The sequence below is a fragment of the Apodemus sylvaticus genome, chromosome 7, assembly GCF_947179515.1.
Source record: "Apodemus sylvaticus chromosome 7, mApoSyl1.1, whole genome shotgun sequence".
Taxonomy (NCBI): Eukaryota; Metazoa; Chordata; class Mammalia; order Rodentia; family Muridae; genus Apodemus; species Apodemus sylvaticus.
In genome coordinates this window covers 126,194,965-126,222,302 of record NC_067478.1, presented here as the reverse complement: position 1 = coordinate 126,222,302, position 27,338 = coordinate 126,194,965, and the positions used below count along the sequence as shown (strand labels likewise).

Here is a 27,338-nt window from a genome sequence, read left to right as displayed (position 1 = left end):
GATAATTTAAACTGATTGGCCTAAAAACTATGGAGTGGTACAAATCGATTGGTTCACATTTTGCGGGCTCTCGCTGCTAAGGAATGTTTGGTTGATGATATGCAGGCTTCGTTGTGAACTTATAAAAGCTGTCCCAATTCTGCACTCGGGATCCACAGTGCAGTGTAGACCCTGAGCGGTATATGGCTGTGGAACCCAGAATTCTGGAATAAAAGAAATCCTCATGCTATTGCATTGAGACTGTTTCTCCCGAGTGATTTGGATGTTGCTTTCTGAGGCATGGGGTGCTGGTTTTTTGGGGGTCTTACAATAGCTCAGCATGAAAGCGAAGGCATACTAGCTGCTGAGGGCATTGCCTCGAGTACTTAGAAAGTAGAGAAAAAGTGTGTAGGGCAGACCTATTAAACTTCAGGGCTCTCAATGGCCCGATTCTTCGCCTCCTAAAGGTCCCACAATTCTAACAATTCTGGGAACAGTGCCGTCACACAGAAAGACTATGTAGGAAACTTCATATTCAAACTTCAGCACAGAATGCCTGAGGTTTTGTTTGTAGACATGACGCTGCATAGGCATTGTATACCTTCCTTGTTACACTGAATCATTTGGTCACTAATTGTTGACTGGGTCTGTGCAGATGTGGAGTAGATGGAGATGGATCATGCTAGTTCTCATGGCTGTTCTCCAGTGTAGTGCTTTCCTTTGTTGATGGAAAGCCAACCTTTGTATTTCTAAGGCTCTCTTTCAGTCTGGGTTCTGCCAGGCTTTGGGTTTGGCCACTTGAAGCTCGTGTATGTGGCCTGAAGCCAGAAGTGAGCAGAAAGGGGAAGCCTTGCCCTTTCTGGTCTTCTGCCATCAGAGACATGAAGGCACCTTTTCCTCCTTTCTCTCTCCCTTAACACATGTTTTGTTGCCCAGTCCCTGGCTTGGTGTGGATCAAGAAGTAGGTATATTGTTTGTATGTTGCTAGTTCAAATCAGAGCAGACTCAGTGAGATTCTGGACCTGGCAGTCATCACAGGGACCTTGAGGTGAAGATGGCTTACTCGGCAGCACACTGTAGTAACTTCCGTGGCCCCCGAGTTATGACAAGGGCCTTAGCTTCTCGCCTTGATTTAAAATCATTTTGTTGTGATCAGTGCTGGGAATCTACAGATTGATCTTGAGAGCTATACTCTCTGTCTCGGTTTTGTTACCTGTTTTCATATGGTACACCTTGGGTAAAGGAGAGTTATTAGTTCTTTACAATTGAACTCTGACTAACAAATATGTAGAGACTTCTAATTTATATACAAAGGAGGACTCATCAAATGATCTCATCTTTTCAGCTAGTCTTCCCTCAGAGTTGGAAGAGAAAACAGTCAAGTGAGTGGCCTTCAGAAAAGTAGTGTTCTAAAATAGGAAGTCCCCGTTCCATATTTCATACACTGCTGGCCCCACTATTTCCTATTCCAAGGAGTAGCTTGTCTTTCTTGGACTCTGAGAATATTTGAACAGAAGAAAAAGACCAAGTTATTTTCAAGCTAAGAAGTTGGCTGAAGAGTTAGTTGCAAGTTGAATGAACCCTCGTTTTTCTTTTCCAGTAATGCATCTGATTTCCTGGCTTCTGCCTCAATGTCTCTTAACCAGTTACATTATTTTAAATATAATTAAGTATCGTTTCATATAGCTGGATGATTAAATTAAGCAAATTGCAGGTTTTATAAAAGTACAAATTTTGGATTTCTAAAAATTGGATATATGTTTAATATTCGGAATAACCATTATATAATCAAACATCTCAGGTAAAATAACAAATGCATGTGCTGCTGAACTCGTGAGAAAAAAAATTCTGCCCACCTGAACCAACACCTCATGCTTTAGGTTCCCCAGAAAGAAATCTAAAAGTTCACTGAGGCAGGTTCTCTCACTCACAGCCAGTCTCGGTCATCCGGTCCGTCTCTCTTGCTACCTTGGTCAGATCCTGTCTGTCCTTCCAGCCTGGAATTACACATGGGTACCACACCCACCTGGCATAGACCGTGCACTGGGTTCTGAGTTCCAATCCTCGGTGCCCCAGCCACCGAGGAACTCTTCAGTGCTACTCACTTTGGCTTTGATTGAAGTATTGCTGTGGCTAGCTCATAGCAGGTTTCTTTTTAGTATACCATCTTAATTCCCTAGACTAGATCCCAGAAAGGGGAGTCATGACCTTAAATGTTAGGACAAAATTAAGCCTTCTAATATAAAAAATGCCCATTACTTTTCAAAGCATTTGGACTTTTTTTTTTGTTTCTAACAGAAATGCATAAACATAAGACTTTCCATATTGCTACAAGCTCAAGGCAGACCGTGGCTTTGAAGCCAGAAGGTTTATATTTAAATCTTGCTTTTGGTACATGTAAGCTACATGTGGGCCAGTTTTCTTTGCTTCTTTTAATGGTTTTGAATGTTATTATTTTGATCTTTTGTCTTTTATCTTGTTAAAATATTTCTTATTTCAAAAATAAGTGACATACAGCTTTATTAGTGTCAAGCAGAAATAATGATTTGGTTGTTGTTGTTGTTGTTTAGTGTTTGAGATTTGAGTTTTTGTCCACATTTTAGGGGATTTGTTTTGCTGCAAATATTTCACGCTCTCTGCAGCTCTGTGTTCAGTAGCCCAAATTCTTTTGTCTCTCACATCTGGTGTCTCCTCTGTGTTGTCAAAACACACTTTTCTTACACATTTACTTTGCATTCTGAGATTACTTCTTAGGTTTTTACTTTGAAGCATCAGTTTACATATCTAGCAGTATTGGGCCAGGGGTTAAGAGCACTTGCTGGATTCCAGAGGACCCAGCTTCAGTTTCCAGAACCTACATGGCAGTTTGTAACCATTTTAAATTTAGCTTTTCTGTGCACCAGACACCTATGTGACACACAGACATACATGCAGGCAAAACCCCCATACATATGATTTATAAAAAAATTAAAAAATATTTAGTAGTATTTACTTTGTATCTTACTGTTGCTAATGAGTATTTTATTTTGTCAATTTAGGTCCTGATTTTGAATGTGTTTTCTTCATATCCTGAGATGCTATATGAGCATAGAAAAGACTATTCTCACTCATTTCCTGTAAACTGAGTCTAGTGCTTTTCTTCTGGGCTAAAGACTATCATCAATATACTATCTATCTAGCCTCTGTCTATTTAACTAATCTTACCTGTCATCTATCAACTATCTTTTATGTATCATCTTACTATATAACATCTATCCATCTATCTATCTATCTATCTATCTATCTATCTATCTATCTATCTATCATCTATCATTTATCTATTAATCTACCAACCTATCATTATTCTATCAAATGTCTCGTTTTGTGTCTATAATACCTTTATCATGTATATATTCATTAATCTATCACTTGCAAATATTGTCTGTCACTATTTATCTAACATCATATATCTCTATCATCAATTAAAAAGAACTTTTCATGCCAAAGAGTATGTTCTGGAAACACACATACTAGCAACATTAAACAGTCTGAACAAATTATATTTAGGGATATATGTATATACATAATAAAATACATATGCATGCAATAACCATTAGTCAAAAAAGATCATAAGTTTAAAGAAGAGTATTGAAAGGTGTGCAGGAGAGTTTGCAGAAAGAAAAGGGAAGGGAGAAATGTAATTATGTTATAATCTCAACTATAAAATAAACCCATTTATAAAAAATAATTATTTTTAAATTAAAGAAAGAACTTCACCAGTTCATTTTTTTAAATTTCCTTAGATTTTTGTCATCTTATCTAATTAGCAGTATATCTTATCCAACTGATCTTAAATGATAAAGAATTCTGAGGAGGGTTTGAAGGCATCTTTGATAGGGATACTGCATCTGTGAACTGAGCAGTATCCTTAGATGGTTGGAGTGAATGAACTATGCAGGCGATGCCAGTCGCCTGGCTGCTAGCACAAGCCCCCACTCCTATTTTCCCTTCAACAAAGAAAAATCTCCTGAGGCCTGAGCTGAGACACAAAACCTCGTGTGCATGCGTGCAGTTTGTTTCAGTGAAGCAAAGATAACGAAGAGGGAGGCCAGAGGCTATTACATTGCTTGCTTGAACCTAGAAAATAGGATTTTGAGAGTGGGTCATTGCACATAGATGAAGGGAAAGGAAAACATACAAAGCTCTGTGGCAATTTTACTGGATGCCACTCAGTGCAGTGGCAATGAGGTTGCCCTTTACCTCAGAACCCCATGTGCAGCTTAAGGGGAATTAGGAAAAGCTCGGTTTATATAATTCCAGAAGATCCACTAGTGTTGCTCAATCCAACAGTCATGATTAACAGAAACTGAGGTTAGAAGGCAGATATGTCTCTGCCAATCTATTTATTGCTCACCTGTACCAGGGTACCTTCCTTGACCAGCGCTGGAATTGCCTCCTATGTGCCTACGGCTTATGCAGCATCCAGCATCAGTGTGCCTTCTATCTAGAGCTGCAGAAGTCCTGGACCAGCAGAACATGGTTTCCACAGCAGATGCATTTGCTTTACTTGGCAAAGGCCAGGTGCCTCAGTTCAGTCTGCCTCCCACTTCCTAATCTTTTGATGTTAGTATTAAGTATATTGTTAAATTGGCTTTTCACAGCTGATACTCTGAGACTGACAGGCGGGCAGTGTGATTGGATTACATGCATAATAGTTGCTTTGTGCCCACAGGTAATTTTATCATAAAGGACACAATTTAATGAATCAAATAAGATAAATAAACAATGTCTAGTTAAAGTTTCAATATTTATGAGGCAATGGAATAGTGATTAGTTCATATGAAGTGAGGAAGTTGCAAAGGTGACAGGAATACCAATGGTGCCACTTTCTGAACCAACTCGTATTTATCCTTCTGAGCTGCTGCTTTTGCTATCTAGGAAGCAGTGAGAAGCGCTGCCTGCACATAAAGCTAGATTTGTCCCCGGTCTGTGTATTTCAGTACTGGCATTAGCTTTCTTCCCTTCTTTACCATCTTTATTCAATTTTATTTAGAATATTCTTTTTATTTTATTTTTTATTCCATTTATTTACTTTGTGTATGTATATATATATGCATGTGTGTGTGTGTGTGTGTGTGTGTGTGTTTGTGTGTAGGTGTGTGGCTTCATGAGCATGTGTATACATGTGTGTGTGTATGTGTGGATGCGCATGTGTTAATGAGTGTATGTATGTGTGTGCACACATGTACTGTGGCCAACACATGACAGTCAGAGGACAACGTGAAGAAGCCCATTCTCTCTTTCCATCATATGGATTCTGAGAAACAAACTTAAATCATGAAACTTGATGGCAGACAGTTTTACCTATTGAGTCTCTGGCTCTCTTTACTAAATTTTAAAAAGAGGGCAGTGAATAAGAAAATTCTGGAAGTATTTTATTATTCTTACTACTGTATTAAATATGCCCTGTGAGATGGTCTACATACCCAAGAGTCTTTAATATATCTTAATGAAATGAAAGAAGAAAAGTTTTGACCTGCATGTTAATGTTTTAGCTAGAAAATGCTTATCTTGAAAGAATTATTCACTTAACACTCTGCAATGTGATGTTCCCTTTCTATGATGCTTTGAGTGCCATCTTTGACATGTATTTATTGGTAAAAGACCAAAAGTGAGAATCAACAACATTGAAGCACGTGAAAAAGACCATTTTATTCCAAGTAAAGTGGAAAGAAGGGAAGATGACAGGAATGGCAAGTGCAGGCATTGATCACTCAGGAAACAAACAGAGAAAATGAACAAGTCCTGGCCAAGTTTTGTAATCTTTGAAAGTCACCTGGTTAAGTTTAATCAAAGTGGGCAGAAGGGAGTAGGAAGGAGGGAGGAAACAGGGAGATAAAAGTTATTACTGAAATTAAGTGATATTGCAGATCTAAGGAATATTCTAGAGATGCCTACATGAGTAGGACCATCATGCAAACTCTATCCCAGATGAGAGTTAACAACTCTTCACCAATAGGCTAAAGTAGCCAATGTCATTCAGCATTTTTCTTTGAGAAGCTGGAACTGCAACAGGTCTGGCCTGGTATGTGGCTATTTTGCTTGAGGGATCTCCTTCCTCTAGTCCTACAGACTCTAGTGAGAAAGATTTGGGCAGCCTTACCAGCTGGAGGCATGCACAGGAAGGTGGCTGTAGAAAAAAGATCTGGCAACAGAAAGGACATTCAGAAGTGAAAGACATGCAGAAACAGTAAGTCCACAAAAGTGAGTTAAGTTCTGCTGATAGGCAAACAGCCCTTTCATAGGGAAGACCTCGAGTCCCTGGGAAAGAGAATGGTAGAGGACAGATATGCTTTGAGCAAGCCACATCAGGTTTCTGTCTTGAGCATACTTACTGCTTTTGGATTTCCTAAAACTAAAAAATATCTGCTCAGGTAAAACAGTGTAGTGAAGAGGATGCTCACAGAGTGGCAGAAAACCTCTGCTAGCCATCTACCTGACAGAGGATTAATAAGAGTCAAAGAAACAAGTGGCCTATTCAAAAGTGGGGCCAGGGACATGAACAGAGAGTTCTTAAAAAAAGATATAAAAAAAATGACTAAAAAACATCTTTAAAAACATGTTCATTGCTCCAAGTAAATTAAAACAACTTAGATTTTCATCTTACCTCAGTCCTAATGTCAAACATAAACAAAACAACTTTCAAGTGCTGGAGTCATTTGTTGTGAAGCCCAGGGACCCCTCCTCAGGGATCAGTGTTGGCAGGAAGTAAACTGCCACAGCCACTCTGGCAATCAGGGTGGTGAATTCTCAAAGAGCTAAAACTAAAGTAACCATATGACCCAGTTACACTGCTCCTTGGCATGTGACCATCCTGTTCCAGAGATGGCTGGTCTACCGTGTTCACTGCTGCTCTGTTCACAATAGCCAGGAAATGGAGACAACCTAAATCCTCTTTGACAGACAAATGGATAATGGAAGTAGGGTCTGTGTATACTATGGAAGTTGGGCATCTTCTTCAACTCAAGGGTCCTCAGGAGGTGGAAAGTTAGGATTCTACAAATGTTGGTATTTCACGATTGTTTCCTGTAAAATTTTAAAGACTGATTAATCTTTGTGTTTATATGTATATGTATGAATATATAAATGTATGGTGGCCACAGAGAATGCATTGGGAAGTCTCAGCCACCATGCTCCACTTACTCCTTTGAGACAGTGTCTCTTGAATCTATGTCTCAAGTTCTCATGACTTGGCTAAACGCCAGCACACTCCAGCAGTCTTTTTGTTTCTGCCCACCTTCGACCTGGAGGGTTACAAGCATGTAAGAGATGCCTTGCTTGTTACATGGGTGTTGGATCTGAATGTTAAAGCTTACACAACTGTTTTTAAACACTGAACCATCTCTCTATCCCCCCTCCTTAGTGTATTATGCTTGATGAAACAAACAATGTAACTGCTAAGATTCCCTTACAACTAAAAGAATAAAGTTGAGTTTGGTAGCAAAAGTCTGTGATTCCAGTACTTGGTGAAGTCAAGAGGATCAGAATTTCAAGGTCATCCTTGGGTACATATCAAATTCTAGGTCAGCTTGCATTACATATGACCCTGTCTCAAAAACAAACCAACAAATAAATTCAGAGTTTTAAGTCTATGAAGAGATTTGCAAATTCTTTTCTTACTTATTAGAAAAGCATTTCAGGCAGATAATTGAATAGGCCTGCAAATCACTTGGGGTAAAGAATTTCCTCCATGTAGCCTTCCATGTAGCATAGGTGGAATAAAAACCACAGAAAAATGAGATTCTCTATTGATTGCTTTCTATAAAAAAAAATCAGTGGAATGTTTATCACTAGGAGCAGGACAGATCAGGCCAAGAAGTCTGCACATATGTAGCAGATGTGCAGCTTGGTCTTTATGTGGGCCCAAACAACTGGAATTAGGGCTATCCCAAAAGTTGTTGGCTATATGTGTGATATGTTCTTTTATTTGGACTTCCTTGTCTGGCCTCAGTGAGAGAGGAAGTGCCTAGCTTCTAAGAGACTTGAATTGCCAGGGAGGAAGGAATTACCTGCTCAGAAGGAAGGGGAGGAGAGAAGGGGGGAAAGATCGAGGGAAGGTGTGACTGGGAGGGGGTCCATGAGTGGCATGTTAGGTGAATAAGTAAAAAATTAAATTATATTCAATTTGAAAAAAGAAGCTGAAATTACTTTAAGTTTTTTTGTTTACTGATTTTTGAAAAAAAAGAAAAAGTTTTGTTAGCTGCACAATCTATGAAAATACCCAAAGAAGGAAACCTAACAATAATGACATGAAAACCATTTGGTTTATATGAGAACCCACAGAAGTTCAGCATAGAAGGAGAATTGGCATCTTCTCATGGTCTAGTTTTTCTGCATTCCTATTTTTACATAGTTGTAATAAAAAGCACAGAGAATCTACAAAACAAAGACCACCCACAGGCCATATGGAAAAGGAAAACAGCCTGTCTTAGCCCTTTGCAAAGGGCTTTGTTTCAGCTTCTTCGCCTTAGCTTCTCTCTGCAGCTCAGCTTTTACTCCCTCTCTTGTGGACGAATGGAGTGCAATCTGCCTACCATGGTTATTGTCAGACAGCACCAAGGTCCGTTTGTTTTCATCTTCTGCTCTGATGACCAGTGTCCAGATCATAAAATAAACAACAACAATCAGGTCGCTTCTCCCCTTAAGAAATCTCTACCACAACTGATTTTATAAAGCATAGCACAATTGGTATCTTTTCAGGCAATCAATAAGCTGAAATGGCTTTAGTGACAAGTCTGAAATGAAGTGCTAAGTGGCAGATTCCCTGGGAGCTTAAATGTGAGGCTTATAAGTGCTGCGCAAAGCCCATGGAGGGGGCTGTGGGGGTGGTGATTGAGAGACCAGTGTTAAATGAACGGATTGTCTCATCTCCTACTTTCCTCTCAGAAGTATCAAGTTAATAACTGAAACTAAGACAGGCAGGATACATCTCTCTATCAAGAATGGGAATTATTGCTTGCTTACTATTAAAATGACCCTCTCTCTCTCTCTCTCTCTCTCTCTCTCTCTCTCTCTCTCTCTCTCTCTCTCTCTCTCTCTCATATGTATATATATATATATATGTGTGTGTGTATATCTCTATCTATCTATCTATCTATCTATCTATCTATCTATCTATCTATCTATCTATCTATCTATCTATCTCCACATGCACATGCACACTGTTAAACTTCTCTTACAATTGGGAGGAGTAAAAATAGATACCTTAATATAATCCTGGCAATCATGGGAGATTTGGTTCTCTAGGCAAAAGGAATAATATTTTTTTTTACAAAAATTATATCTATTGGAAATAATTCTCCTTTCTATTCTACCAAGCAAACTAACCTTTTTTATTTAGGAAAACATAAGGTATTGTAGGGACAGAAGTTTATGCTCCTGAATACAGAAATGTGAACTTGGGGAGTGTGCTGGCATAGATTTAACATTACTACGCCTTTAAGATCAACATGATACAGAATCCTATGATAATTATAGACATGGGAACTCTATTGTTACTGTGGGTTTTGTTCATATCAATTTCCCATAAACTTCCCCAGAATTAGACTGTGTTCTTTGAGGTGGGGACTGTGAGGACCTGGCTCTGTCCCTGCCTTTAGTAAAGAGATAGAAAAAGCAAGCAGCTCAGACTGCATTTCTATCATTCCTGAAAATTTTCTTCCAGGTCTAGGGAAATCTGACACAGATGATGTGACTTGGTTTGATCTCTTACTCTGTTTCCCTGCCAGGATGACATCTGCTTTGAATTTGCAGGCTCATAAAAGTCCTGATATGCTCTTGGAAGTGTGAGGGACACATGCTAGGATTCAGGGATTACCATTCAGTGGACATTTGAATGCTTGTGAGTTCATAAATTCAAGAAAGAATACAATAATTTATTTGCATATGCCAAAGACAGACATGGTTTTCCAGATGGGAAGGTCACTGTTATTCATGAGTCAGAATTGTTCATTGATACAGCTCATTTCCAACTCTCAATCAAACTAGATCTCATAAGCCAAAAAATCTCAACATATCTCTGTGGTCATGTTTTCTATATTTAGTCTTTATAGTCATAATATTTGAAACAGTTGAAAGGAACTAAAAATTTCACATGAGTTGTTCTATGAAACCATCAAAAATTGTTAAGGCTTTATAAAATACTACATAGTGTATGCATTTGGGATTCAGAGGGTGTGATACTTCTTAATTGTGAGATGCAAAGGTTAGTCATAGAAGCTCATTGAACACTCAGTGGATTTTTTTATCTAGCCTAATTATGATTAGGAATGTCCATGAATGGATCTAAAAGACACAGAAAGGGATAATATTGCTACAGTGACGTCAAGTCTCTTGAAGAAAGTTTCCTGGGAGACTGGGGACTAGCTCTGGTATGACCTCATTTAATCCATCTTGCCTTTCTTTCCTCCCTCCCTCTCTCGCTCCTTCCCTCTCTCCCTCCTTCCCTCTCCCCCTCCCTCCTTCCCTCCTTCCTTCCTTTCTTCCTTCTTCCCTTCCTTCCTTTCTTTCTTTCTCCTTCATTCCTTCCTTCCTTCCTCCATTACTACATTCCTTATTTGCTTTCTTCCTTCCATAATTCTTCTTTCCTTCTTCTCTTTCTACTTTGTCTTCTTCCTAAATAAGCTAGCCTGGTACTTACTATGTAGACCTGTGTGGGAGACCAGACTGTGGGAAACCAGACTTTTAATAGCTCCCACCGTGAGAATCCACTGACCCTTTGTCGGGAGCCGAACCACCCCCTCCTTCACACAAGACTGACCGTGAGAACCAACTGGTCCTTATCTTGGCTGAACACCTGGGGTTGTCTAGGCAGAACCAGCATTCCAGAAAAATCGCAAGATGTTTTATGCCTGCAGTCACCATCTGCCCCAGATGTCCTTCCCTCTTTCTGTGCCTTTAGCATTCCCCCTCTGCCCCTCCCTATTTCCTCTCACTGTGTGCTTATAATCAGGCTTTCAGTTTTCATTAAACAGACCTTGACAACCCTTTGCTTGGTCTCGCTCCCCTTTTCTCACCCATTTCTCTTTCAGGCTTGGTCCTCCTTGACTCCCCGAATAACTAGGTCCTGTGAGATGGGATAGACCGGGCTACCCCTAGAGTGATTAGTTAATGATAAAAACCAATGACCTTAATTGGGATCACACAGTTAATATATTTGAAAGAGGTGGGTTAATTACAAATAGAAATTAGCACAAGTCAAAATGCTTGCTCTATTATTTCTTTTTTTTTTTTAGTTCCTGTACATTTTAATTTTTTATTCATTTTTTTAATATTTTTATTTTCTATATTATTTGTTTACATTCCAATGATTTCCCCTTTCCTGGATCCCCCCTCCCCATATGTCCCATAAACCTTCTTCTCTCCATCCATTCTCTAATCACCTCCCTCCTTTTTCTCTGTCCTTATATTCCCCTCCAATGCTAGATCAATCCTTTCCAGGATCAGGACCCTCTCCATACTTCTTCATGGGATTCATTTGTTATGCAATCTGTGCCTTGGGTATTCAGGGCTTCTGGGCTAATTAATATCCACTTATCAGATATTGCATTCCATGTTTGTTCTTTTGTGACTGGGTTACCTCACTTAGGATGATATTTTCCAGATCAAACCATTTGCCTAAAAATTTTGTGAATTCATTCTTTCTAATTGCTGAGTAGTATTCCATTGTGCAAATATACCACATTTTCTGTATCCATTCCTCCTTTGAGGGCATTTGGGTTCTTTCCAGCTTCTGGCTATTATAAATAAGACTGCTATGAACATAATGAAGCATGTGTCCTTATTACATGCTGAGGAATCCTTTGGGTATATGCCCAGGAGAGGTATAGCAGGGTCCTCCGGAAGTGTCATGTCCAGTTTTCTGAGGAACCTCCAGACTGATTTCCAAAGTGGTTGCACCATCTTACAGCCCCACCAGCAGTGGAGGAGTGTTCCTCTTTCTCCACATCCTCGCCAACACCTGCTGTCTCCTTAGTTTTTTACCTTAGCCATTCTGACTGGTGTAAGGTGAAATCTCAGGGTTGTTTTGATTTGCATTTCCCTAATGACTAATGATGTTGAGCACTTCTTAAGGTGCCTCTCGGCCATCCAGTTAAGATGTAATGGCAAATTCCTCCTGGCACAAAACCACATATGTGTAGTGTATTGACAGATGGTGTCAGGGAAACTTGGAATGATACCTTTATTGCTACTTTGTACAGCTGAATCAGAGGTAAAATAAGAAAACCAGATCACTAGCAAAAAGAAGTTACCTGGCATGAGAATCAAGACCTAACTTTATGCCTTAACTAGGAACCAAGACACAAAAGCCAAACCAAAACTGAAGAAAGTGGAAAACCTCACTTGCCAGACTGGAACCTGATTTATCCTTTTGTTTTGTTTTGTATTTGTGGTGGTTTGAATTGGTATGCCACCCCACTCCTAGACTCATGTATTTGAATGCTTGACCCATGAAGAGTTGCTTTATTGAAGGAAGTATGTCACTGTGAGGGTGGGCTTTGAGATCACCTAAGCTCAAGTTCTACTCAGTGTGGAGCATAGATTCCTGCTGCTGCCTATAGATCAGGATGTAGAATTTTTGGATCCTCCAACATCATGTCTGCCTACACACTGCCATGTATTCAACCATAATAATGGACTAAACTGCCAATATTTAAATATTTAAAATATAAATATAAAATATTTAAATATTTTACTTTATGAGAGTTGCCATAGTCATGGTGTTTCTTTATAGTAAACAGAAATCCCAACTAAGACAAAAGTTGGTACCAGTGACTGGGGTATTACTATGATAGACCTAACCATACTGTTGTTTGGAGGAATGTGGATTTTAGAACTTCAGATTAGGAAGGAAGTTGGAGGCTTTATGTGGGGCTTACTGAGCCATACTAGTAGGAATATGGAAGTCAATGGTGCTGAGGGTAATTAGAATTGTGGGATCCTGGTTCAAGAAGTTTCAGAGAAGCAGAATTTTAGTATGTTGCCCAGAGATTATTCTTGTACTATTTGGTGAAGAATGTGGCTGCTTTTTGCCCTTGTCTGAAAAGTCTACCTGAATCTAAGGTGAAAAGATTTAGATTAATTGCATTGGCAAAGAAAATATTAAAATAGCCTAATATAGACTCTGTCCTTTGGTTTACTCATATTTAGAGTGTTTTGATGAAATGGAGGAAGCTGCACAAGAAAAGAAAAAACACAAAAAGTATGGTTCAAGGAGTAAATGGGGCACCAGGAAGTGAAATGGAGCTAAATTCTCCATTGCTGTTCAAGAGGATAAACAGGTTAGAGCTATTAAATGAAATTAAGGGAGTGATGATGTCAGAGCAAGATCCTACTCAACTAAGCATCCATCTTGTGAAAGGAATTAAAGAAAAACTTAGGCACAGATGTGGTACTGCATGCCTTTAATCCCAGCGCTCAGGAGACAGAGGCATTCAGGTCTATGAGTTCAAGGCCAGCCAAGCTTAGGCAATGAAGGAAAGTAGGGTGAAGGCATAATTGAATGAGGGGGCCATGTTTCAGCTACACTTGGCAGCTTTGACCATATGGTTCTGGATTTAGAGATAAGGAGAGAAGAAAGGGGTTATAGAATCTCCCTCCATGACTAGGAAAACTGTTGAGCACAGGCATGTAGCAGTATGGCGGCCCAGAGGTGATATGTGAAAAGAGTTATGTGATCCTTCTCTGTGTCTAGGGAAAGCTGCTGAGGCCAGGTATGTGGCACGGAGGCCCAGAGAGAGCATTATATGAAGCTGTGAAAACTTTTATGTGAAGCTGTGAAGGTGAAGCCTTGGTTACAGTGGAGACCCAAAGAGTTAAAAAATGTCAGAGCTATATTTTAAAAATGTTAGCTACAGAAAACTGCTAACAGGGAGTAGAAACAGCCTAAAAGAAAGAAGTGTGTTCGAGTCAACAAAGCTGAAAGGAACATTTTGGCATCAGACCTGGAAGTATAGTGTTTAGAGTTGATTAGGGGGTCGTGGTCCTTCTTTGGTCCAGTATTTCTCATTGTGCTCCATTCCTGATGCTTTGTAATGGTAATGTATATCCTGTGCCAAGGTATATAGGAAAAATGGGACCTGCTTTCAGATTTTGACTTCATAGGGGATTACAGTCTAGAGATTACATGATTCTTTAAAAATACTTTGAACTCTAAAAATACTTTGTTGAGATTTTTGATAGACTAGGGACTTTGTAAGTTAGACTAAATACAGTTTGCATTATGTTATGGCTAGAGGCTTAGGAGGTCCAGGGAGTGAAATTTGGTGAGATGGGCTCCATTGACTCATGTGATTAAATGCTTGGCTCATGAGTAATAGCACTATTAGTAGGCGTGACCTTGTTTGAGTATGTGCATCACTGTGGGGGCTGGCTTTGAGGTCTCTTATGCTCCAGCTTTGCCCAGTGTAGAACACAGTCTTCTGCTGCTGTCTGTGGACGAAGATGCAGAGCTCTTAACTCCTTCTCTAACACCATATCTACCTGCACAATGCCGTGCTTCCTGCCATGATGATAATGGACTAAACCACTGAAACTGAAGCCAGCCCCAAATAAATGCTTTCATTTATAAGAGCTGACATGGTTATAGTGTTTCAGCACATCATTGGAAACCGTAACCAAGTATTGGCTTTGAGAGTCTCAGTCTGATTGTCTACTTATAATATTACACCTTACCCCCTTGAGTGCTGGTTTGAGGTACAGAAAGTAACACCATGAATGGGTAGAATGTGAGCTTTACAAGAAAGAGTCCCTACCTTTGTCTATTTTACTTTCTGGTTTAGCATCAATGCTGCTCCTGTGCATAGTGGGAAATTCCATAAATATTTATTGGGTAAGTTACTAAATAATGAATGAGACCAGACAAATCATCCAGAATGTGAGACCAGTAATGTCTGAGGCCAAAATTTAACTGTCAATTTGGGATTGAAATTTGAGTTAGGTGGCAACCAGGTTCAAGAGCATTTAAAATCTGGGTCAGAGAATTAGGGAGATGAGGGCTAGGTAAGCATGCCTTGTCTGAGGAGGTAGGATAGGTTATTGGACCTTATTGGTCTTATGTTTGTATTATTTCTTTATGATCTCTGCTATAAGTAGACTTCCTCAATTACTTAATGAAAACGGGGAAAGAGGAACTACAAAGGTTGTTTTGTTTTGTTTTGTTTCCACTGTCAAATTGATTTCCCATACCAAATCAGTCTTGCTGGTCCTGTCTCTGGTGAAATTTTATAAAGTCTGAGCACAAAGTATTCCTCTTATCCTTTCCCTTCTTCTAGCCTTAAGATATTCTCTTCAGCTGTTTTGACTTAATTACATGGCTTTCAATGGCACTCCTATGCCTTTACTCCTGATCTCTCGATTGGACTCTAAACCTCCACAGCCTATTGCAGAAGTGTACAGCATCCTTCTATTTCTAACAGAAATCCCAGCTTAATTCCAATAAAATAGAACTCATGGTTTCCTTTCTGAAAATCTGTTGTTTTCTTTCCCCCTTTTGCGGAAAATGGCACAATTTACTAACTTTGAAATGCAGAAATAGTCATTTTCTCTCCTGTCAACAGATTCTGGCAGCTCTCCTCTAAAACCCTCCACTTTGCCTCACTTGAAGAGGCTTCTGTATAATCGCCACCAGGATGTGTGCCTCAGGACAGTAATCCCCTAATACTTTCCATGGCCTGTCTTTCCTGTCTTTCCTTCCTTTTCTACTCTTCACATAAAAGTGCCAGCTATTATTAAAAATGTGAGTCTGACATTGTATCTTTCTGGCTTACTGACTTTTCTCATTGCTGCAATGAAATGCCCAGGAGAAGCAGCATTAAGGAATGGAGGTTTATTTGGACTCAGGGCTGGAGACGACACCTGCCGCTGTGGGGAAAGTATGGAGGCAGGAGTGTGAGGCTGCAGCTCACACTGTATCTACTGCAAGGGTGCAGAGCAAGAAGAGTCTAGGCCTGCTGGCCACTTATGTATTTTCATGTAGTCTGGAAGCCCAGGCCAAGGAAGGTGCAGCACATGTTTGTTCCTGGTGGGTCCTTTTTGGAAATACCCACCCACATAACACACTCAGAGTTCTGTTTTCTTAGAGATTCTGATTCTAGTCAAGTGAACAGGAAGGCCCCTGCCCCCAACTTACTGCCTTCTGAAAAACTCTCTGGTGACTTCTGTATCTAGAAATGAAGCTGGACTCAGCATACATGGAACTAGATGTGCACTGCTGAGGAAAAGCCAGGGTGTATAGTAGCATACAGATGCCAGATCCCAGCTTCTTTTCCACTTCTAACTCTGTGCAAGATATATATGTATATATATATCACACATACACACTTGCCCTTCTTCTGACTCTGTTGAGACCCTCCCACCATTCCTACCTGCCCAATTTCACATTTTCTTTCTCTCAACCCCTCACACACAAACAATAAAGAAAATCAAAACAAAGAATCAAATTCAATGAGACAAAAAATACCAACCCAAAACCAAAAGTGCACATAAAAACCTGTAGAACATTTTTTCTTGGTATAGGGTCTGCCCGTTTGTATGGAGAAACCAGATTTTCTCTCTCCTCAAAGGTATCAACTGCAAATAGCTTCCTGGTTAGGGGTGAGAGTTTGTAGTCACTTATTCTTCTTTCTCCTGGGATTTTAACTGTGGCCTTATCTCGGTGACTAGGCCATTTGTTTATATAAATTTTAAATTTGTCTTCCTTCATTACAGTAAGTATAGCACTCAAACCTCAGCTGTCATCATATCTTCTAACTAAAACAATTGGAGAGCCACCAAATACACTGTCACTGCCATTTCCCAAGTATTTCTAGTAACTTGGAATTTTACACACCTTGGGCAAAATTTGAATTGTGGCTAGAAAAGTAAGCCATTAGAATGATACAGATACATACTAAAACTAATCTCACTGATTTTACTAACAATGGCTCTTGTTTCAAATTCCTGTCTTGTTAATGTGATCAGAATTCTACCATTAGCAAACAAAGCTAAAGAAAGCCTAGCAGGATGAGAATAGGTGACTTGGAGAAAAGATGAAATATGTGCCAAGTTTTATCACAATTAGTGATTTTTGTTGACTTTTTAGCAGGAGAAATGTTTGGGAATAAGAGGGGAATAGTCTTAGGAGGGTGGGGGTGCATCAGATTGTAAGGTAGAAAGAATACAGCAAAGATAGGTGACTGTTCATACTCTTTTTATGTCACACTGTTCAGCTGACTTGTGACTATCCAGCAATGAGATAGAAGAAATCAAAGTCATTGGTGAATATGTTTTACTTAAAATTAATGCCATACTTTGTCATTGTACTTTACATTTTATTTAAAATTTAAATATTAAATTAAAAAAGATATGTATTTTATTTTCTAGATAATAAGATGTCGCAATTGTTTCTATAACAAGATCTGTTTTTTCTGTTTTCATGCACGTATGATGCACTAACTAGCCTTATATAAATTAGAATCATCAGAGAGGAGGGGATCTCAATTGAAAAAATGAATCCATAATGTCAGGCTATACACAAGCATGGAGGGCATTCTGCAATTAACAATACATGGGGAAGAGTGAAGGCCACTGTGAGTAGTGCTATCGCTGGGTCTCAGTTCTGTAAGAAAGAAGGCTGAGTAAGCCAGGAGACAACAACACGGCCGCCATTCTTCTCCCACTCTCTACACCAAGATATCATCTTTCATTGAAACCAGACTTTGCAGCTTCTTCTTTCTTATCAGCTTGCACTGAGGTCTCCCATCTCTATCTTTTGGTTTGGTCTCCATAGCTACTCAGCATTGACATAGATTTTGGGGATGTAGTCTTCATGGTTTGGTTGTATTTTAAACATGGAGTCATCTTCCTAGCCCATATTTTATTATTTTTAAACTTTATTTGATAATGTGAAACAGAATATATGTTACTGTGCCTCTCCTGTTTAAAATTTCAGAATTTGTGTTAATTTAGTTTAAAAGTACAACCATCATGTAGATCCTACCAGAATCTGTCTCACCTCCATCAGCTTGTAATTGCTGAGAACATTCCATTTTCTGGCTGTGAAAACTTGCCATTCTGATTGAAACAAACTGAACTCTGTGCTCTGGCATGTCTGTGTCACACATAATCCTCACTTTCAGCCTCGACTGGCAAGACACTGCCTTCTCCCAATGTGCTGTTCATCTCTGCCACACATATGGAGCTTTGGCATATCGTCTTTCTGTGAATGTTTTTACTGTGGCATGGAAGTCTCCTTGTTTCTTCGGGCTGGCCTACTGAGTAGATATGTGCCACTGTACTTGGTTCAGACTTGGTCTTTTGAAATGTTCAGCAGCACTTAACTCAATGGAACATTCTTGAAATTTCTCTTTAGGCTCTTGAAATTCTTCTGTGTTTCTCTCATTGTGTGTTTGGTCAAACCCTTGTCTTTTATTGAGCTCCAGTTTATAGGATACCATAGGCCTAATTTCTATGTCTTCTCTTTATTAATGTGCAGAGACCCCAGCCAATTAAAGATTAAAACATTATGTATGTACTAGTGATTCTTCAGAGTGACAGACTTCCAATCTTTAATCTTCTAGAAGTAAAGAAGTCTGGGGATGTATCTTAGTTTCTCAATGAGTTACCTAGCATGTTTAAAGCCTTGGTTTGATTCCAAGTACAAAACAAGCAGAGTGTGGCAGTACTTGCTTGAAACCCTCTGACTTACTCGGAAGAAGGGCAATCAGGAGGTCAGTGTCATGCTTAGTAAGTTGAGGCCACTTGGTATACAAGCTCTTGTCTTAAATAACAACAATAAAAACATCAACAATGTACAGCAACAGCAGTAACAACACAATAACAACCAGCAGCAAGAAATAAAGAAGACTTATAAAGCTTAATGTCCAAAACAGAATTCTTGACTTCTATGTGTTATTCACCAAATGTGTTAGTTCTTAAAGCTCTGCGGTTATCTTTAGTATCTTCCATAGACTACATCTAATTCACTATTCAATTCTGTATTTCTCCCATTTGCCATAAAAGTTCAGTTCTCATCAGTCCCCAAAAATGACATCCTCATTGCTGCCTGAATAGTCCTACTCAATTCTACTACTGTCTTCTGCTGCTGCTTTCCCCTCATGTCTATCCTCTTCACTCTAGACCAAGAGGCTTTTAATACAAGACAGATCTTGATAGAGCCACTCCAGTTTGGGGTTCTCCCTGTACTTAAGCTCTAATACTCAAAGTCATAGCTTGTACAATCTAAACATTAATTGAAGTCACCGAACTGATTTGGCATATTTAAGATATTGAGTCTATCACTTCTGTCTTAAAATAGTAAAAATAAGTAAATATCCATTTAAAGTTTCTGGGTTTGTCAGAAACTCCATTTCATTTCCTTCTTTATTTTTATACAGTGGTGTTGAGACTACATTGGCTACAGACAATAAGCCAACTATTGAAAAGCAAAAATATTTGTTGGGAAAAGCATGGATCTTTCTTATCACAGAGAAAAGTTTCAAAGGAATTTTATTGTGTTGAAGCATCATTGAATCATCTGTTTTGCAGGACACAGTGCCAGCAAAAGAGAAGGCCTATTTTCAATAATTCTATTCATACCTCAAAACCCTGTGGTCTTCCAAGACTCTCCTTAACATGTTTCCATACAACAAAGATCTCTGACACCGATACACTAGTCGCTGTGACATCAATGGGAGCAGCAGTGGGTTCTGCAGGAAGAGAAATAGCCAGTGATAAGCCATAGTCTACTTGAGGTGTCTCTGTCAAGCAATGCTCCATTATCACTCAGATGTTCATGCCTTTCTGATGGATGCTTGAATGATGTGAAGCTATGACAAAACACAATATTAGAAGGTGAGCTGTTCAGGTTTCTGGGTCAATTTACATTAGAGTCTTACCAATAGCCAGTGACAAATCTAGAATATGGAATCTTTTAACCTTGAGTCAGGGAAGGCATTGCTGGAAAAGTGAATGATCTGATTTAAGTTGTCTGGCAATCCAGTCTATTAACAATGATAGGTAGGATTGGTGGGTCTATTTATTGTTTGTTTGTTCGTTCGTTCATTTAATTTCTTTTGGAGCTTAGTTATAAAAACAACCTAGCTCTACAATCACAGAAAGATGGAGAACACTGCATGGATTCATTTTATATATGTGAGTACACTGCCACTGTCTTCAGACACACCAGAAGAGGGCATCAGAACTCATTAGAGTTGGTTGTGAGCCATCATATGGTCACTGGGACTTGAACTCAAGACCTCTAGAAGAACAGTCAGTGCTCTTAACTATGGAACCATTTCTCTAGCCCCAAGACGTATTCATGATGTAGCAATTTTCAGCTTTAGAGAAGTTATGTCATTGTCAATAAAATAGTTAAAACTGAAAATGATCCTATAAAGATAAATAAATTGGCCTCAGAAAGACACATATCATGTTTTCCCTCATTTGTGAGATCCGAACTCATAACAATATGAGGTTATGCTTGTACTGATGCCATGAAATTGAAGCAAAACTCTCTAGGAAATAATGGATACTGATGGGAAGAGGAGAAGGAGTCATCGAGGAAGACGGAGATGCTCAAAGTACATATACTTGTAGGAAGGTAATCTAATATTACACTGCATAATAAAACAAATGCACCAGGTGCTTTGTCTGAAACAAACAAACAAACAAACAAACAAACAAACTATACTCATTGCAAATTATACAACGTGTACATGTGTCCTGATTGTTTTTATGGTTTCTGTGTTACCATGTCACTAACTCTCCTGCTTTTATTAATCTACCTTGTGGAAAATTGTTTTGCTGCCTTTTAATCCTAAGGTTTTTCATCTGTAGTATGGCAATAAGAAAAAGCATTATCAAAGCCAGGATAGATGAAACACACCTGTGGTTCCTCTACTCCTGAGGGTGAGATGGGAGAGTCGTAAGTGCAAAGTCGGCCTGTTCTACACAGTGAGCATAAGACCAACCAAGATCTCAGAGCAAAAGCCTGGCTCAAAATATAAAGTCGGCGAAGGAGTATGGTGTCGTACACTTTAAGATTTACTCCTATGTGGAACAATGCATCTTGAATATTTTGTGTTATCCTTAGCAAAATTCATTCACAGAATATAATGCTAATACTATATATTATGTAATCAAAGAGGGACTGTAAACTTTATTAGAGGTTTTTCCTACAAAGCTCCATTTCCATGATATTAGAAGAAATGTGCTATGTATCCTGATATTTAAAAGGTGTTCATTGACTTTTGTGACAGGTGCAGGCAGAGTAGAAAAGTCCCTGAAGGTCTTGGTGCTGTTGTTCAAAATAAAACCACCTCTCCATTTGTTTCCATGCTCAGTGACCTTTCACACCATTTTTTTTATAATACACAATGTCTGACTGACATTCATCAAGAAGTACATTTTCTTTGAAACAACATGCTATATGAGCAAGGAAATATTTCTAGCTTTGACATGGCTGAATCATAAATATTGTCACAAACATGTATTAACTGAAATGGAAGTATGAAGGTTGCAGATTAGGTCAAACAGTTCTGTACAGATTATTATATTTAAAAACATCTTATGCTATAAAAATTGGAAAGACTTTTGTAGTAACATCAAAATAATCCCCATCCCCTGATCCCTGCTACTAACCTCAGATTCAGGAAACCATATGACAAAGACACAGTTCTAAGGAACACATTTCTAAAGGCATTAGGAAGGGTCTGGGATAGGTATAAGATTATGAAATCTGTCCTTAGCTATGAGAATGTAGTTACACATGTATCTGAATGACTTTGAATATTATTGATTTACAGATACCAGTCCCATGTCTAGGGTAATCCCAATAATGGAAATATAAAGTCTGGAGGACCAAAGTTCAAGACTGAATACACAGTGAGTTCCTGGCTAGGTTGGGAAATAACAGATCCATCTCTAAACAAGCAAACAAATAAACAAACAAAACCATTCACCTCAAAACTTATGCATTGCTGTGAAACAAGTCTATAAAGGACTTTTTCAAACATTTATATTTGTAGTAAGCAGTGGCTTCCTTTTGGTAAATCTTGCATTAGAATGCACAGGCTACACCTGGAGCACTGACGTGTTGGTGAAGTGCATGTATAGCTTAAGGAGGAGCTGAGTTTGGGTCTCAGAATCTGACCTAGGGCACTCGTCGCTCCCCACGACTCCAGCCCCAGGAAGTCTGTCACCCTCTGCTGCATTCCTTAAGTACTGAACACACACACACACACACACACACACACACACACACACACACACACACACACACACGCATGAGAGAGTCACCACCTATTACTCCCCCTGCACACACACACACACACACACACACACACACACACATACATGCACACATGCACACACATACTCACACATGAGAGTCACCCCCTATTACTCCCCACACAAACACATGCACACACACATACACTTAAAAATAAAGCTTAAAAAATCCTCCACATGCTACAATTGAACCAATTCAGAAGTATTCTGGTAAAGTTATTTGATTTTCACACACAAGTTATCATTGATTCCTGCACTATATCAATTGTGGTTCCTCATTCTGACAACTGTTAAACATCCCTTCCATTTCCTCTCCTCAGTCTCATGCTTCATACTACATTACAATCTAGTTTTCATGTATTAAATTCTTTTTCTTAAAAGAGAAGAGCTTCTATCTCATTCTAGAACTGCCACTCCACTAGCAGGCGTGCAGATCTTAAGCTGTTTAACAAACTTCTCAATTCTGTTGTTAAAGGACGGGCATGCTGGCAGTTTAGAGGAACACAGGACCGGATCACTATGGTTTGGATAGGTGTCATTTCAGAGGAGCCACTCTGCCACTGTGTCAGTTCTCAGAATGAATACATTGCAGCAATTCACATGCTAAATGCTTTCTATCCGCTTTTATATTACTGAGGCAATTACATCTTTGTCAGAGAAGACTGCAGAGGGATAAATAATTTCTGAACCACAAAAACACAAGGCTGTGTGGCAGCCTTCTATCAGTCTTTATCTCCAGGGAAAAGTTATTTCTCTGTTATCTTTCACGAGCATCAGACACATTTAAATATATCTCAAATTGGAAAATTAAATGTAAAAAGTAGAAGATTGAAAAAGAGCCAAAGAGATGGTTAGCAACTGCTTCGTACATAAGAACTTTCATTTCACTGACAAGCTTCGAGGATTTTAAATTCAGGTCAGACCCCATCATGATGAGTCACAGACACTTTTCCTGGGGCTGAGGGCCACAGTCATATCACTTGAATGAACATTGGCAAAAAGCCTTAAATCAGCTCACCTTCTAGATCAAAACAACATCTACAGTCCATGCATGCTGACCTGAGCCAGAATTTCAGCATGGAGAAAAGCACGGACTCAGCCAGGTTATTCCAAACTATGTACTGTTTAGAGCTGAACTGACAAAGTGCTTGTTTGCAGACAAGAGTATCTGCCTGGATGGAAGGATCTCCGGCAGGGATCTCCTGTCCTGCCTGGAAGTCCATTGCACCTGCATGAAAGAGCATCTCTGCAGAAAGAATTTGAGAAAATTGTTTGCACCAGAAGTCAGGAGTACATGCTCAGTGGGCTTGTGCTATTCTAACAAATTGATAGATTTGTCAATATCATTTATTCTACAAAATTAAAACTTTCTAGAATTTTTTTGGGGGAAATGTTGCTTCATTCAAACTTCTTCCAAAAGTGTGCCTTCCATGTTTTAAATTTGTTAATGACTTGTTCTCACTTTCTCTTCTGTGTCTCATATGTATGTATAGGCAGTGTGCGTGAATGTGTAGAGTGTGTATGTATATGTGTAGTGAGTGTGTAGTGTGTATGTATATAAGTGCACATTTATATGAGGGTCTGAGGTTGGTATCAAATTTGTCTCTATCAAATACCTTATATCAAATAATTATACCTTACCATTTGAGGTAGAGACTCTCAGTCAAACCCAGAGCTTACCCTGGCTTCCATCCTGCTCCAAGTATATTCTGCCTCTGTCCTCAATGATTAGAATTATAGGCATTTATGTGCATCTGGAGATTTGGACTATGGTCTTGTTCTCTGGTGGCAAGCTCTTTAACTTCTGATCCACCTTCCCAGCCCATCACAAGTTCTAAAGAGTCATTTTTGGAGAAGGGTGTATAAAGGAAACAAATCCAATTGGTTCTTTTACTGTTTAATTGCCTCCAAAGACTGACAGAGAAATGGGAGAATATGCTTAAACACACATATAATAGATAAAGGAAAGAACTTAATCATCAGTGATTCTTTCTTTAAAAGACTTATTTCATATATATGAGTGCTCTGTTTTCATGTACACTAGAGAAGTGAGTCTGTAATTTTATTTGAACTCAGACCCCTGGAAGAGCAGCCAGTGTGTTTATCCACTCAGGCGTCGCTCCAGCACCAATCATAGCTGTTTGCTATGTTCCCAGACTTGTTATTTCTAGATATGTATTAAAGCACCCTGTAATACTATTAAATATTATGTAATTACTTTTCAAAGAGTGGTAGGGGGACTATGAAAGCCATCACATCTGCTAAATAGTGGAGGGGGGTTGAATCTAGGCAGAAACTATAGTTGCATGGTAGTGTTGGTACACTGGGATACACACATATGATATCTGCCCTTGCTTTCCAAAAGTACTTCAGTTTTCTATGTGAATGTGCTGGCGGCATATGTGATTAAATGTATGCATGTGTCATGTGGATGGGTACAGAGCCCCAAGTTGAGGGTGAACATTTGTTTGTATTCCTCCCCATCTTACACTTTTCATTGTGCCATCATGTTTATGTGTAAGTACATGTGTGTGAGAGTGTATTCTCAGGGATATTAGAGAGCAACTTTGGAGAACTAGTTCGCCCTTTCCATGTTGTATTGGATATCAAACTCAGGTCACCAGACTGACTCTGAAAGTGATTTTATCTGCTGGCTATCTCATAGTCCCATCCACATTGAATTTGAGACAGGATTTTTACTGAATTTGAAGTTCACCAATTGGCTAGACTGACTGCCCAGTGAGCCCCAGGGATTCTTCTGTCTCTCCATCCCTAGTGTGACAAATGTAGATCCATGCCATCATGTTTGGCCTTTATGTGGGTTCTGACAATCTGAACTCAGGTCCCCATTCATGGGTGGTAGGCACCTCATCAACTGAGCCATTGTCTCTTTCTCTCTCTGCCTCGGTTCTTGATTTCTTCCACTGCCTCTTAACTACAAACCCCATTCACAATTTGATATTGGAATCCTTACTTGAGTCCTCTCCTTCCAGGTGTTTTTAGAAACCACAGCAAGCTAGGGACTGCCTATTGGACTCCGCTTTAGGCATCTGCAATGGTTTTCATTCTTATTGCATAGAATTCTTGGTAACTTTGGACCATTTGCACAAGGCTCCTGATAGGCCTTGTCATGATTAAGCATTTTCCAAACTCACCCTTGTATATCACAAGATTTAAACAAAACCAAAACCAACTTCTTCTGCTCTTGGATCAAACTCAAGTGATTTGATGAAAGTTCAGAGTCTTATTTATACAATTACACTGTTATGCTCTGTCTGTACACAGACGTGAAAAACTCTCAGTCTCTTGTTAACGGTGTGATGTAGGCTGTGGATAGCTCCTCCACTCTAGTTTAGGGATAGTAGTGTTGTGGACACACTCATGGATAAATTTCAGAGCCAGCTAGATTAAAATTGAGAACAGAATTCCCATGCTTATGAATTTAGATGATATACGTGTGCTAAGTGACCCAGCAGCTGGAGTCCTCCTAGTGATTTGGGAGGATGTGCTTGTAATATTGATTGTACATCTGACTTCCCAGGAAGGGTAGCAGCAGCATTAATCAAAGGGGACTCTAATAAACTTGGTGGGAGAAATGTTACAGTTTAATTAGTTAAAAACAGTTGAAGACAGCTGCCATTGAACATTTATAGTCACTAATCCAAATGGATCACCCTGCACAGGCAGGCGATTATTCCTTGTATTTTATAACTAATATGCCAATTTATTAATTTCTGACTTCACATAAATCCCACTGAGCTCAGTTTCAGCTAAGAGCAGATCTGGAAATTGCCACCTTGTATGCACTGGGCTTTCATTTGAGTCCTGGTTGCCCAGTTTTTAAGGGAAAAGTGCAAATCAGTTTCTTCAGATGAGGAGAGACTTCTGGACTTAATAAAAACAAGAGCCATGAACTTCACTTGAAGGACAGAAGCCCCAAACATTAGGAAAAGTCAACGTCACATTGCAAATAAATAAAACTTCTAATCTTGTTATTAATGACCATGGAATATACTCCTTTTTCCTAATGGATCTAATTGGATGTGGGCTTTTCTTACCTAGACTTTGAGTAATGAGAAGCTGAAAGCAAATATGTGTTGAATTATAAAATATTTCTCAAAATGCAAAAGAGAATGTGAATCACTGATTTAGTATTTTAATCTTAAACAGAAATCACTTTAAAGGCAGTTTTACTAAGTCTTTGGCTATTATTTATTATTATTTTTAAATTGAAACATTTTAAAATTGTGAATATACATGTGTTTCTTAGTGGGAGTTTGTGCATCTGAGTGCAGCACTCAAAGAGACCAGAGGGCATGTTAGGTCCTCCAAACCTGAGGTTGTCAGCTATCTAATGTGGGTTTTATCTGAGAAACAAACTAGGGCTCTCTGCAAGAAGAGTCCATGCTCCTAACTGCTGAGCGATCTCTCCATACTGCCAGTAAATGTTAGTAGGTCAGGCTGGCCTCCAACTTTTTAATCCTCTTGCCTCGACTTCTGTGAGTATAGCCATGTCCAACCTCACCCAACTTTACCACGCATTTTAATATCAATGACATCAGAACTCTGCAATTCTTTCAAAAATGTGAGTTTGATTCTAAAATTAGATTGTATCATATCTTAAAGATCAGTAGTGGAACCAGGGTTAAGGATCCACAATTGTTTTATGGTCTCAATGTTGGAAGAGTGATTTATATGTATAATCCCTGTGGAAATCTTGGCAGGCAAATTGATCTCTAGGCTTATGTCAGTGGCCACTTAGCACCATCTGAACCTTGCTACTTCTGCTACAAAAATACTGAAAGATTCCAAAGGCTCAAGGGTGTTAACGGAAGAACCATCTGGAGCATCCCTGATTGTACTTGAGAGAAACAGTTAACCTCCAAAGTGTGAGAGTCATTTCAACCCTCAAATAATTTAGATAAAATCAATAAATGTGATTCCTTTTACTAGGTCAAATAGGGGCAAAACTTTGATTTCAACGATGTAATTCTCATTTGCACTCCTGTTGGCTCTCTTGAGAGAAAAGCAAAAAATTAATGAGAGTTTGAGGA

General features: G+C 39.1%; 1 protein-coding gene across 1 annotated transcript in view; it reads right to left on the bottom strand.

The window, feature by feature from the left end:
- Cntn5 (contactin 5) overlaps nucleotides 1–27,338 on the bottom strand; it is a 515,033-nt gene that overhangs the window by 22,393 nt on the left and 465,302 nt on the right. The window contains exon 19 of the mRNA XM_052189412.1: nucleotides 19,594–19,703. Coding sequence (XP_052045372.1) covers nucleotides 19,594–19,703 — 110 coding nt within the window. The remainder of the gene's footprint in view (nucleotides 1–19,593; nucleotides 19,704–27,338) is intronic.